The following is a 14649-nucleotide window of genomic DNA, read 5'->3' on the forward strand; positions in this document are numbered from 1 at the left end:
AAAGGAAACCTATTGCCTGTTTTAACAAGCAGTTGTCTTAACAATTTAATTGATATACAGTGTAATTGCCAGTCCACAAGAAGATTGTTATTGGACCTTGACCGTGTAATTGCTGATACACTGACACCCAGCACAGACACCGGCGGGACTCCACTAGTTACAATCTGCCAATTAGACAAAGACCCACTCATCACATTCAAGAGGGAATGATCTGTTATCTGAAAAGGAAGGAGGTGCAGGGTTAAGGGGAGAAGGCGGAAGAATTGTTCATTCGGAGAGCCAGTGCAGACATGATGGGCCGAATGGCCGCCGCCTGCGCCATAATAATTCTGTGATTGTCATGTGCAGATGTTTATAACAATATGAGGGATTGAGGTCAGATTTTTGGGGAGCTCAGAATGTTGTTCGTAATGGGACTGGGTGATCTACATTTTTAGAATGACATTTTGGATGGGCTGAATGTCCTCTGGCCTGTGAGATTATGATTTTGTGAATTTTGTTTCTTTCTCTCTCTCTCTCTCTCTCTCTCACTCTCTGCCGTTCTGTGCGCAGCTGCAGAGTATAGCTGAGAAGAACAGTACTTTGGTCCCAATTGGAAAGCCTGCCTCTGAGGTGAGTGTCTGACTGGATCCTGGATCTCTAGATTCAATGAGATCTTTTTGTGTAATGAGGTTAGGGGAATGCTGGTTATAAAGGGAACAGAGACTTGTGGGCGGCGGGGGAGTTGGTCATTTTGGACTGATTTGAAGAAGTTCTTCGTTCAAACGGTTGTGAATCTTTGGAATTCTGTATCCCAGAGCGTTGTGGATGCTTCAAAATCGAATATATTCGAGACCAAGATCGAAAGATTTTTGGATTTGAGGCATATGGGGAGTGGCCGGGAAAGTGGAGTTGAGGTCAGGGATCAGCCATGATCTTAGTGAATGGCAGAATAGGCTTGAGGAGCTGAGTGACCACCTCCTGCTCTCATTGCTTACATTTTAAAATGGGTTGTGTTACATGTAGGAGCGAGTTTTTTATTAATCTTTCACAGGATGTGGGTGTCGCTGGCACAACCAGCATTTATTGCCCATCCCATTCAGCGTTGGCTTTAACCAGACAAGAACCCTTGAACCGAATGGCTGCCATTTCAGAGGGCAGTTCAGAGTCAGCCACATTGCTGTGGGTCTGGAGCCACATTGCTGTGGGTCTGGAGCCACATTGCTGTGGGTCTGGAGCCACAGCAATGTGGCTGACCAGATAAGGACGGCAGATTTCCTTCCCTAAAGGACATTAGTAAACCAAATAGGTTTTTGTAACAATCGATGATAGTTTCATGGGCACCATCGCTGAGACTAGCTTTTAATGACCAGATTTCGTTAATAGAATTTAAATTCCACCAGCTGCCGTGGTGGGATTTGAAAATGTGTCCCCAGAACATTAGCCTGGCACCTGGATTACTAGTCAAGTGACATTACCACAACACCACTGTCTCCCCTAAAAGAGCAAAATGTTATTGGTCCCAGTCAGGCATTCTCTTTTTTTCTCAGGGAGTCCGAGTTGCTGTGGGAGCATGCACTTCACATTCATGTTGGAGCTATGGATAGTGATGGTAGAGGCTCCAATTTCTTTCCATCAAATGGCTGACCAGGAATGTCTCCCACTCTTAGCGCCGGCCATTGGTGGTGTGATACTCAACCTGTTTGCCCACATTATGAACACAACTTCTTTGGTCATCAAGTCCTGGGGTGGGACTCGAACTCAGAGTTTTTGGCTCAGAGGCAAGGACGCTACCCACTACGCCACAAGACCTCCCATAGAGCTCCATGAGTTCCAGTGATGGCTTTAACCAGACAAGAACTCTTCAGAGACAATTCACTGTATGTGAAGGTTAAGTGGTAACATAATCAAAATGATTAAAGGAGTGTATTGATTTCCTTGGGACGTCGGCACCGCTGACTAGACCAGCGTTTATTCCCCATCCCAAATTGCCCTTGGTGGTGGTGAACTGCCGCCTTAAACCGCTGCAGTCCATGTGGTGCAGATAGTGCTGTTAGGGATGGAGTTCCAGGATTTTGACCCAGCAGCAATGAAGGAACGGCAATATATTTCCAAGTCAGGATGGTGAGTGGCTTGGAGGGGAACTTGCATGGTGTTCCCATGCATCTGCTGCCCTTGTCCTTCTAGATGATAGAATTGAAAATTTCAAGACTGAGATTGCTAGATTTTTGTTGCATAAGAATATTAAGGGTTACAGAACCAAGACAGATAAATGGAGTTACAATGCAGATCAGCTTTGATTTAATTGAATGATGGAACAGGCTCAAGCAGAGGAATGGCCTCTTGTTCCTATATGAAGTGTTTTGAGATGTTTCAGAGAAATAAGGCATGAGTATAAATCCAAGGCTGCTTTCGTTAAATCTTTAATGTGTCGAGTGAAATGCTGAGGTTTAATCAAGTCTGTTTTGTTTAATGGTCTGTTGTGGTTGCTCACAGCAGAACTATGATGATGAGGAAGAAGAGGATGATGAAGATGATGAGGACAGCGAAGAGGACTCGGAGGAGGATGAAGACATGCAGGACATGGATGAAATGAACGATTACAATGAGTCACCCGATGACGGAGAGATAAATGAGGTCAGTGTTGTAACGGTGAGGGAGAACTGGAGCACAGTGGGCTGGGGTTGCCATCCGTTCCATTACAGAATCACTCCTACCCTGTTTGAGAAATTGTTTATCGAGAGGGCTGCTGCCTTATGTTTATCACAAGTGAGCCAACTGATAAATTGGGGAGGCAATGAGGTTGGTGGGAACTTAAAGAAAAACAATATACCATTTTGATGGCCGTGGTTTGTGAGGCCTGGATAACCTCAAAATTCAGCCCTGCCTCCAGTTTCCCCATTGGGACCCTAAACATGGCGCTCCCTGCTTGTACTAGTAAGAGCCCAAGAGATCTCATGCATCATTTAGGCAGCGATTGCTGCTTGTGGCTACTCCTACCAGGAGATCTACTGTCATGTTATGTCACCCTCGTCTGACTTGCACCATCCTCACACACCACCCCTGTAGCTCATCTGCTGCCGCCCTGGTCATCCAGCTAAGCCTGGGTCGACCCCTCTTTCTGCAGAACTCCACTTTGCCCTCTGGAAGAGATCTCTGTAGCTTTTCAGCCCTGGTCAAAAGGCCAAAACACTGACATTTTCTTTTCTGGACGTCACCTTTTAGAGTTCTTCTTGTCCTTACAATTTCACGCAGTTCTTCATTGTTCTTATGGTCTATAAATGGCATTTTTAGCACACATCTTAGCATCCACATTTCAAAGGTCTCTGTTTTCTTCCACAGATGTTTACTTATTGTCCAAGCTTCTGAGGTAGACAGTAAAGTGGAGATAATGTTAGCATTTTGAGTCTTTTCTTTGTTACAAGCTTGAGTTTTCTTGTTTTTAACACATCCTTCACCTTCACGAAATTACTTTTGGCTATATCTATCCTTCTTCTAACTTTGGCATAACATCTACCATCTTCTGTCATCATTTGTCCTAAATAGACAAGCTTATTCTACTTGATTTAGGCATTTGCTTACAAAATGGCCCCAACATTGGGTGGGATGTCTATCGGGCATTCTGAAGGTGAGAAATGATGGACCCTACGTATGGCCCTCTCTCTGCCCGCTCACGAAATGTGGTTGTCGCTAGTGAGGCTGACATTTATTGCCCATCTCTAGATGCCCTGAGAAGGTCCTCAGTGCCTTCTGGTGCCACGTATAGTGATTTTGATCCACTGAGTGACCGCCTCAGAGGGCGTTTAACAGTCAGCTGCATTGGTGTGGAACTGGAGACTGGGTAAAGATGGCAAGCTTCCTTCCCTAAAGGACATCAGTGAACGAGCTGACATTCTATCAGCTCCATCGTCACTTTTTATTTTTACAGCTTTTTATTTCCAGATTGTTTTAATCTAAGTTTCAATTATCAAACTGTCATTTGAAGTCATGTTCTTTGGGTTATTAGCTCAGTAACAAAATTTGTATGTTACAGCATTGTTAACGGGCAGAATAAGGTCCAATTTCTACCTGTCTCTATTCAGCACGGTTCCCAAGTGGTCAGGTTATTATCAACTGAGATCAGTTGGTCCTGTTCGCAGAGGGGATACGATCACTGCAGCAATGCTTGGAGGGGTGAGGCAGTGGGTGAGCAATCCTCTGTGCACAGTACAACAACAAAAACTTGCAACAGCTTATATTTATATAGCACCTTTTAATGTTATGAGATGTCCCAAGTTGCTTCACAGGAACGTTATCAAACCAAAATATGGCACCAAGCCATGTAAAAAGATATTAAGCCAGGTGACCAAAAGCTTGGTCAAAGAGGTAGGTTTTAAGAAGCATCTTAAAAGAGGAGAGAGGTTTTAGGGTGGGGGGGCGGGGAAATGCCAGAGCTTGGGGCTCAGGCAGCTGAAGGCACAGCCGCCAGTGGTAGAGTGATTAAAATTGGTGTTGAACAAGAGGCTAGAATTGGAGGAGCGCAGAGATCTCAGAGGGTTGTGGGGTTTGAGGAGATTACAGAGATTGGAGTTGGGGGGGTGGGTGTCATGGAGAGATTTGAAAACAAATTGTGAACATTTTAAAATCAAGTCGGTGCTTGGCCAGAAGCCAGTGTAGGTCAGCGAGCACAGGTGTGACAGGGGAATGGAACTTGGTGTGAGCTAAAACACAGACATGGGCTATTAACCACCTGAACATCTTGTTTTCTGTGGATCAAAACGGAGTGTGGAGCAGGATGAGTGGATGACCAAGCCCATGGTATTCATGGTTTTGGCTCTCGTGTAAGTGGATGGAGTTAAGATCCAGATCAGCTGTGTCCTGATTGGATGAATGAAAAAACAGGCCCCAGAGGCTATTTAGTATTGTATAAAAGCAAAATATTGCGGACGCTGGCGATCTGAAATAAAAACAGAAAATGCTGGAAAAACGCTGCAGGTCTAACAGCGTCTGTGGAGAGAGAGAAACAGAGTTAACGTTTCGAGTCTGTCTGACTCCTCTTCAGTGCTGAAGAGAGGTAGAAATGTGGTGGAATTTATACTGTTTAAGCGGGGTAGAGCAGATGAAGCTGGATAGAAGGGGCTAAGGAGAGATTGACAAAGATGCCATGGACATGAGACAAAGAGGGGGGGTGGGGGTTAATGGTTGCGGTAAGGGCTAAAGGAGGTGCTGATGGTGGCATAAAGGGAAGAAAGCAGGATGTGTTAATAGCAGGACAAGAGTCAGCACTCTGTGAAAGAACAACATGGAACAAGTAACAAATGGCCCTTTTGGGGGTGGGATGGAGGGAGGGGGCAGTGGTTGGGGAAAAAGGATAGAAAAGGAGATAAAAAGTGGATAAACAATGAATAAAAATGAAAGTAAGTGGATTAAAAAAAAATAAAAAAGAGGCAGATTGAAAAAGGGGTGAGGATGGAGGAGAGAGTTCATGATCTAAAATTGTTGAACTCAATATTCAGCCGGAAGGCTGTAAAGTGCCTAATCGGAAGACGAGGTGCTGTTCCTCCAGTTTGCATTGGTCTTCACTGGAACAATGCAGCAGGCCAAGGACAGACATGTGGGCATGAGAGCAGGGTGGGGTGTTGAAATGGAAAGCGACAGGGAGGTTTGGGTCATGCTTATGGACAGATGGAAGGTGTTCCGCAAAGCGGTCACCCAGTCTGCGTTTGGTCTCCCCAATGTAGAAGAGACATTGGGAGCAGCGAATGCAGTAGACCAAATTGAAGGAGGTGCAAGTGAAGCGCTGCTTCACCTGAAAGGAGTGTTCGGGCCCTTGAACAGTGAGGAGAGAGGAGGTAAAGGAGCAGGTGTTGCACCTTCTGCGATTGCATGGGAAGGTGCTGTGGGAGGGTGGTGAAGTGTTGGGGGTGATGGAGGAGTGGACATGGGTGCCCTGGAGGGAACAGTCCCTATGGAATGCTGACAGGATGGGGTGAGGGGAAGATGTGTTTGGTGGTGGCATCATGCTGGAGTTGGCGGAAATGGAGGAGGATGATCCTTTGAATGCGGAGGCTGGTGGGGTGAAAAATGAGGACAAGGCTATTATGGTTCTGGGAAGGAGGGGAAGGGGCGAGTGCAGAGGCACGGGAGATGGGTCAGACATGGTTGAGGGCCCTGTTAGCCACAGTGGGTTGGAAACCTTGGTTAAGGAAGAAGGAAGACATGTCATAGGAACTGTTTTGGAAAGTGGCATCATCAGAACAGATGCAACGGAGGCGAAGGAACTGAGAGAATGGGATGGAGTCCTTACAGGAAGCGGGGTGTGAGGAGCTGTAGTCGAGGCAGCTGTGGGAGTTGGTGGGCTTATAATGAATATTGGTGGACAGTCTATCACCAGAAATGGGGACAGAGAGGGCATCAGAGGAATCACGGATGTAGGTGAAGAGACTGGACTAGGGGAGAGAGAATGGAGTCAGTCTTCTCTTGAATAGTCTTCTCCTATTCCCATGTGGAAGTGCTTTCAGAGCAGTATAAATGCGAGAGTTTCTGTGTTAAACCTTTCGTTGGCTGGGTGGAGTCAAACTTTTTATTATTCGTTCATGGGATGTGGGTGTCGCTGGCTGGGCCAGCATTCATTGTCCTTCCCTAATTGCCCTTGAGAAGGTGGTGGTGAGTTGCCTTCTTGAACCGCTGCAGTCCATGTGCTGTAGGTACACCCAAAGTGCTGTTAGGGAGGGAGTTCCAGGATTTTGACCCAGACACAGTGAAGGAACGGCGATATATTTCCAAGTCAGAATGGTGTGTGGTTTGGAGGGGAACCTGTAGGTGGTGGTGTTCCCATGTGTCTGCTGCCCTTGTCCTTCTAGGTGGAAGATGTCCCAGATTTGGAAGGTGCTGTTGAAAGAGGATAGGATACAGTGCAGAGTGTCTTTATATATCCTTGCCTTGGGATATGGCACTAATTCCCTGAACCTCATGTTCCCTGTAGATCGACATGGAGGGCGCTGAACAGGATCAGGACCAGTGGATGATCTAACGGGCCCATGACTCTCTTTATGCTCAAATCCGGGGATGGTCTTCAATTTTATTCTCCAACGTTGAACTTGGCGTGGAAAATGATGAGTCTGACACCGAACCCCGCCCACTCCCTGAGAGCGTGCACACCAGCTTCCTCTGTGTGTACAGTGATTGAGACATGAATCATAATGGACGACAAACTCTCTTTTACACTGGAACAGGAGTTCATTCATTCAGCCCCTTGAGAATGTTGCACCATTCAATATATCATGCAGATCTGCATCTCATCCACACGTCTTGGTTCCATAACCCAAATACCCAGACATACATTCATCTCCATTGTGTGGTTTTCAATTGACTCCACAACCTCAGCAACATTTTCTTTGGCAGAAAGTTCCAGATTTCCACTGCTCTCCCCCAGTGTTGGGAAAGCAGCATTGTGTTTTTTGAGTCACTGTGCAGTGGGATGTTCTGTCTTTTGTAGAATCGAGGGGAATTTCGAATCAGTGCAGATGCCTCTGGAATACGGTGATGAGTTTCCTATCTCGGCTCTGCAGTCAGGGAAGGGGCCAAGCAGAGACTGTGTACACTTTGCAAGATGTAGAATTTACAGGCCATTTGGCCCAACTGGACCATGCTGGTGTTTATATCCACATGAGCCTCCTCATAACCCCTCTTCATCTCACCCTATCAGCATATCCTTCTATTCCATTTGCTCTCCTGAGCTTATCTAGTTTCCCTTAAATGCATCTCTGTTATTCACCTTAACCACACCCTGTCTTGGCGAATTTCACATTCTCAACTCGGGAAAAGATTCTCCTCAGAGTCAAACGATAGCCCTGAACATGCCCTCACCTGCTATGTTATGGTATTGTATTTTCCACCTCTCCTGTGCAATTGGTTGGGAAGATTTCTGCTGAACTATGTAATAAAATGTTTTCTTTTAAGGTCCAGTCCAATGTTCTGGTGTGTTTATTTTATCTTTATATGTCTTGTTATCAAACACTCCCAGGGCAGGTACAGCACAGGGTTAGATACAGAGTTAAGCTCCCTCTACACTGTCCCCATCAAACACTCCCAGGACAGGTACAGCACAGGGTTAGATACAGAGTGAAGCTCCCTCTACACTGTCCCCATCAAACACTCCCAGGACAGGTACAGCACGGGGTTAGATACAGAGTAAAGCTCCCTCTACACTGTCCCCATCAAACACTCCCAAGACAGGTACAGCACAGGGTTAGATACAGAGTAAAGCTCTCTCTACACTGTCCCCATCAAACACTCCCAGGGCAGGTACAGCACAGGGTTAGATACAGAGTAAAGCTCCCTCTACACTGTCCCATCGATATTTCAATGCCAGTTGGACCCCTGTTGGTTACCTCTGTTACATTTTATTCTCTGTTTGTGAAATTGACTGTTTAATTCCAGCTAATTGAAACTCTTACCTTGGATACAGCCCCAGAGTAACCAGTTTTAACTTTCACCCACATCTCTTTCAAGCATTTTTCTCAGCTTGGAGAAGTGAATCAAGGCTGAGACTGGGGACACTGGCCTGTGTGACTTCCTTTTATTTTTTTCATGGGATGTGAGTGTCGCTGGCTAGGCCAGCATTTATTGCCCATCCCTAATTTCCCTTGAGAAGGCGGTGAGCTGCCTTCTTGAACCGCTGCAGTCCATGTGGCGTAGGTACACCCACAGTGCTGTTAGGGAGGGAGTTCCAGGATTTTGACCCAGTGACAGTGAAGGAACGGCGATATATTTCCAAGTCAGGATGGTGAGTGGCTTGGAGGGGAACTTGTAGGTGGTGATATTCCCATGCCTCTGCTGCACTTATCTGCCTTGGTGATAGAGATCCCAAGTTTGGAAAGTGCTGTTAAACGAGGCGAGAAGAGTTGCTGCAGTGCACCTTCAAGACTGTATACACCGCTCCCACTGTGCGTCGGTGGTGGAGAGTGAATGTTTAAGGTAATGACTGGTGTGCTGATCAAGCGGGCTGCTTTGTCCTGGATGGTGTCAAGGTTCTTGAATGTTGTTGGAGCTTTACTCATTAGGGCAATTGGAGAGTATTCCATCACGTTCTTGACTTGTGCCTAGTAGATAAATGGTGGACAGACTTTGGGGAGTTAGGAGGTGCGTTACTCGCGACAGGATTCCCAGCCTCTTAGCTGTTCTTGTAGCCACAGTATTTATATGCCTAGTCCAGTTCAGTTTCTGATCAATGGTAACCCCCCAGGATGCTGATAGTGGGGGATTCAGCGATGGTAATGCCATTGAATGTCAAGGGGAGATGGTTAAATTCTCCTCTTGTTGGAGATGGTAATTTATTGGCACTTGTGTGGCACAAATGTTGCTTGCCACTTATCAGGTCTTACTACACATTGAAGTTGGCAAATGTTACACCATTTTTCAAGAAAGGAGGGAAAGATAAAGCAGTCAATATCAGGCCAAATGTCAGTTGTTGGGAAAATGCTGGAATCTATTATTAAAAAAGTTCTAACAATGCACATAGAAAAGCATAGCATGATTAGAACAAATCAACATGGTTTTATGAGAGGGAAATCCTGTCTGACAAATTTATTAGAGTTTTTTGAGGATGTAACTAGTAGGTTAGATAAAGGGGAGCCAGTAGATGTAGTATACCTGGATTTCCAAAAAGCATTCGATAAGGTGCCACACAAAAGGCTTGTAGGCAAAATAGGGGCTCATGGAGTTGGGGCTAATATTTCAGCATGGATAGAGGATTGGGTAACAGATAGAAAACAGAGTGGGCATAAATGGGGCTTTTTCACATTGGCAGGCAATGAATAGTGGAGTGCCGCAAAGATCAGTGCTGGAGCCTCAGCTATTTACAATCTATATTAATGATTTAGATGAGACAGAGAGTAATGTATCAAAGTTTGCTTATACCAAGCCAGGTGGGAAGGTAAGCTGTGGGGAAGACACAGAGAGACTGCAAAGAGATGTAGACAGGTTCGATGAGTAGGCAACAAGATGGCAGATGGGGAATAATGTAGGGAAGTGTGAAATTATTCACTTTGGTCAGAAGAATAGAAAAGCAGAATATTTTTTAAAAGGTGAGAAACTTGTAAGTGTTGATGTTCAAAGAGACTTGGGTGTGTTTGTGCAGCTACAGCAAGCAATTAGGAAGGCAAATGGCATGTTGGCCTTTATTGCAAGGGAATTAGAGAACAAGAATAAAGAAGTCTTACTAGAGGGTTTTGGTGATATCACATCTGGAATACTGTATGCAGTTTTGGTCTCCATATTAAGAAAGGATACACTAGTCCTGGAGGCAGTACAGTGAAGGTTCATTAAATTGGTTCCTGGAATGAGGGGGCTGAGTAAATTGGGTTTATATTCTCTGGAGTTTAGAAGAACGAGAAGCGATCTCATTGAAACCTACAAAATTCTGAAGGGGCTTGTTATGGTGGACGGTGGGAAATGTTTCCATTGGCCGGGGAATCTAAAACACGGGGTCACAGCCTCAGGATAAGGGACCGATCATTTAGGTTTGAGATGAGAAATTACTTCAGTCAAAAGGTTGTGAATCTTTGGAATTCTCCAGCCCGGAGGGTGTGGATGCTCAGTCATTGAATTCATTTACGGGTGGGATAGACATTTTTTGTATCTCGGGTAATTAGGGGATATGGGGGGTGGGCAGGACGGACATGTGGGCAAGAGAGAAGGGTGGAGTGTTGAAATGGCAAGCGACAGGAAGATCTGGGTCATGCTTGCGGACAGACCGAAGGTGTTCTGCAAAGCGGTCACCCAGTCTGCGTTTGGTCTCCCCAATGTAGAAGAGACCACATTGGGAGCAGCGAATGCAGTAGACCAAATTGAAGGAGGTGCAAGTGAAGCGCTGCTTCACCTGAAAGGAGTGTTCGGGCCCTTGGACGGTGAGGAGGGAGGAGGTAAAGGGGCAGGTGTTGCACCTTCTGCGATTGCATGAGAAGGTGCCGTGGGCGGGAGATGAGGTGTTGGGGGTGATGGCGGAGTGGACATGGGTGTCCTGGAGAGAACAGTCCCTATGGAATGCTGAAAGGCAATTAGGGATGGGCAACAAATGCTGGCCCAGCCAGTGGTTTCCACATCCTGCGAAAGAATAAAATACTCCAAGCCTAGGTTTACCACACGTTTGATCGCCACATATTAGGAAAGGTCAAGGTCCTGATAAGGGTAGGGAGGGTTACCAGGATGAGTAAGTTCAGTTCTGTGGAGAGGTTAGAGAAGCTGGGATTGTTCTTCTTAGAATAGAGAAGATTACGGAAGGGTGCAGAGGTTTTGATAAGAGTGAGTAGGGTGAAACCGTTTCCTTTGGCAGGGTGTTGGTAACTGGAAGTCATAAATTTAAAACGTTTGGCAAAAGAACTAGAGGGGAAATGAAGAGAAATGACTTCAGATAGAGAGTTGTTAAGATCTAGAAAACCCGACCTGTTAGAACAGTGGAATCCGATTTCATAGGAACTTTCAAAAGGCAATTGGACATGCAGTTGAAGAGGGTGAATTTGCAGAATTATCAGAAAAATGTTGGGACATGGGACTAATTTGGATAGCTCTTTCAAAGAGCTGGCAGCAGGCATGATGGGCTGAATGGCCTCCTTCTGGCTGCGTTCTGTGCCATCGGACCTCGGGTACCTTATTGTAATACATTATCATTAGGATATAGGATATCATTATAAGGCCAACCCGCTGGACTCATTCCCCCCCACCCCCCCCCCACCCCGCCCCCCAGCCACAGCTGGCTCGTCCGCTCGCATCGGTGGGAAAACACACTGACGTGTTTCACATCAGCATATATAAGGGGTGCACTTGGCGGGCTGCACTTCGCTTGGGACTTCAAGGTTTGTTTGCCTACCTTGCTTCAGTCAGCACATGCAGTCATCAGCGCCAGCACCACATCACTTTTAAGGGGGCTCACGGGTAGGTCTCTACCTATGAGATCAACCACATGTGGGTGGCTTTTCAATGGCTGCAGGGCTAGGGTTTGCTTGGGGAAAGGGCAGTAGTGGCCTCCGGCAAGGGAAAGGGCTGCAGGACGAGAGCTGTACTGGGGAAGGAGGGTATCCCAGGGTGGGTGTGGAGGCGCATGTTGATCTCTGCACGTGGCCTCAAGATGGCGAGGGCTGAGGAGGCAGTCGCCAGAGGAGCTGAGGCCAGATGGACTTGAGAGAGTGTGTGTGAGAGAGTGAGTGGTGATGTCCCTCGAGCTGGCAGTGAGTGAGATGCCTATGAATGTGTGATGGGCTTGAATGTGAGTTTAGAGTGATGAGATGGCTGCCATAACATGGCTGCATGGATGAGATCATTCATCCTCTACCTGCATTGGATGGCCAACCTCTTCTGTACAACATTGGCATTGGTCACCGCTGCCACCGCCTACCAAGCTGGAGTGGTAATGCAACTGCCCATCTTGCGGCCAGAGTGGGGGTAGAGGACATCACAGCGGTCTCCATGGTGTCTAAAAGGCTTGTTCAAGTTCAAGCTTCTTCATTTGTAACTGAAGCCTCACTACCTCCAGCTGTGAATCCACTAGTGTCAGGTATCCCTTCCAACTTCAAATGCTGTGCCATCACTTCCACTATGTCTGCTTTCTTTTCCCCTACAGGTAACCTCAACTGCATCTTATCCACCAATTCTGTTAATTTACCCTTAGATACTTTTTGTAACCCAATCAGAGTTATATCTTCTACCCCCAGAAAAGTTTTAGCCGTGGATAAAGCCATTTTTGCAGCCACAAAAATCCCTCGTTAAAATCCCTCACACCAACTCCTGAGTTCAATGTGCTTCTCGTATTTGTAGCCTTACTATTCACCGACTCCAAACCGATCAAGGAATTTCAAATACCCTGCAAAGAGCCCTCAATTTTGTTATGACATGCAGATGATGTGTGCCAGGTGGACCATATCCACAAGGGAAACCTGGCCATGCAATCACAATGGTTTTGCAATTTGTATTTATTATGAGAAGATCTGTGCACTGAATTCAAAAGTAATGAGTCCACCAAGACCTTTAGAGATTTTAAAAGTTAAATTAAAATATTTATTAACAAAAGAAAAGATTTCAAGCACATACATAAGACTACAATTACTTTCTACTACAGCAAATCCTAATATTCCTAATTAACCTGACTCCAGTTACATACCCCCTCTAAGGCAACAGTCCAAAATAGATTTTAGATTTTTAAAAAAAGCAGTAAGTTAACACAGTACCCACTTGACAATGGAATTCCAAATGGTTTTCTCCAATTTCAGTACTAGACACAACAGGCCTATGCACAAATAGCTGGAGGTTTCTTCAAGGCTGTTTGGCACATTCCTGTTAGATCTTACATGGCCTTCAATGTAGCCTTTCATTCTCCTTTATATGTTTCTCTCTTTTTAATATGTAAATTCCATCGTTCCGTATGTCTTTGGAGCTGTACCTTTCCCGTAATATAAAAACTTTCATTATCAGTAACCTTTGGGAAAAATAAACACACTCCTTAGCCTTGATTGTCTGGTTAGTTGTAAACAGACTAACACCTCTTTGAAATCCAAACAATCCCTTCACTTATCTAAAAATGCAAATTCCCTTCACACCTTACATGCTAAAGACAGCACCCATGTTTACTCATTAACATTTCAAGTAGATTTCTACACCTAGCTTCTTTTGATAATTTCAAGCTTGCAGTCTACCTGACTCCAAATGTAATTAAATCACAAAGACAGAGCCATTTACACTCACACCCATAAAGCTACTTTACAACAAACCGGAAAAATATGAAAATTATTATACTTTTGTAACAAGATATAAAAATAATCAAAATGGGGGGCAGGGGAAGACTGTTTGGCTGACAGTCAAGCATCAAGCAATTGGGTAATGAGTCTTTTTGCTTTCCAATTGACGTAGGAAAGCAGTACATCACGAGGAGGGATATGTTGGCCGATAATGGCTGGAACGTGGGGGGGCGAGTCATGTGGTGAAACCTACAGGAAAACATTTAATCATAATTGGCAATCCTAATCCCCTCCAACATGAAAATTGAACAACTTTTACTTCTGTTATCTTTGCTCTTTTTTGACTATCAATAAGGATAATTAAATTGTCAATGGGGACCTCTTAAATCAGAAGTGCCCTCTTTAAAGAGATCATGAATATCAACAAATCATGAAGGATTTAGATAAAATAAATACAGAGAAATGGTTTCCGATGGCTGAAAAATTGAGAACCAGAGGACACAGATTTAAATTGATTGGAAAAAGTACCAGGGGTGAGACGAGCAAAAATGTTTTGATGTGAGTGTTTGGGATTTGGAATGCACTGCCTGATAGGGTGATGGATACAGATTCAAGAGTAACCTTCAAGGGGGGATTTGGATAAATACTTGAAGGGAAAAAAAATTGCAGAGATATTGGGGGGAAGGGTGAGGAGTGGGACAAAGTGGATTGCTTTCTGAAGCCTACTTGATGGGCCAAATGGCCTCCTTCTGAGCTGTCCTATTTTATGCTTCTGAATTCCAAATTATCTTCAAATTAACAGAAAAATGTATAGTTTTATAATTATACTCCTTGCATCCATGATTCACACCAGTCCCTCCAGTTCCTACGTTGTGAAAAACCTCAGAGATCAGTCATGACTCTTGCCTCTGAATCAATAGTTTGTGGGTTCAAGTCCCACCCTGAGCACAAAATTAAGGGT

At 45.2% G+C, this 14649-nt stretch overlaps 1 protein-coding gene across 1 annotated transcript; it reads left to right on the top strand.

The window, feature by feature from the left end:
* Positions 1-478: 478 nt before the first annotated feature.
* anapc15 (anaphase promoting complex subunit 15) lies at positions 479-7925 on the top strand (the record flags this gene model as incomplete). The annotated part of the gene is made up of 3 exons (XM_078537508.1): positions 479-612; positions 2476-2616; positions 6944-7925. Coding segments are annotated over 3 exons (323 nt in total), but the record flags the coding sequence as incomplete, so codon positions are not given.
* Positions 7926-14649: the final 6724 nt, after the last annotated feature.

Source organism: Cetorhinus maximus, unplaced genomic scaffold (assembly GCF_964194155.1).
Source record: "Cetorhinus maximus unplaced genomic scaffold, sCetMax3.hap1.1 HAP1_SCAFFOLD_2487, whole genome shotgun sequence".
In the NCBI taxonomy this organism is placed as follows: domain Eukaryota; kingdom Metazoa; phylum Chordata; class Chondrichthyes; order Lamniformes; family Cetorhinidae; genus Cetorhinus; species Cetorhinus maximus.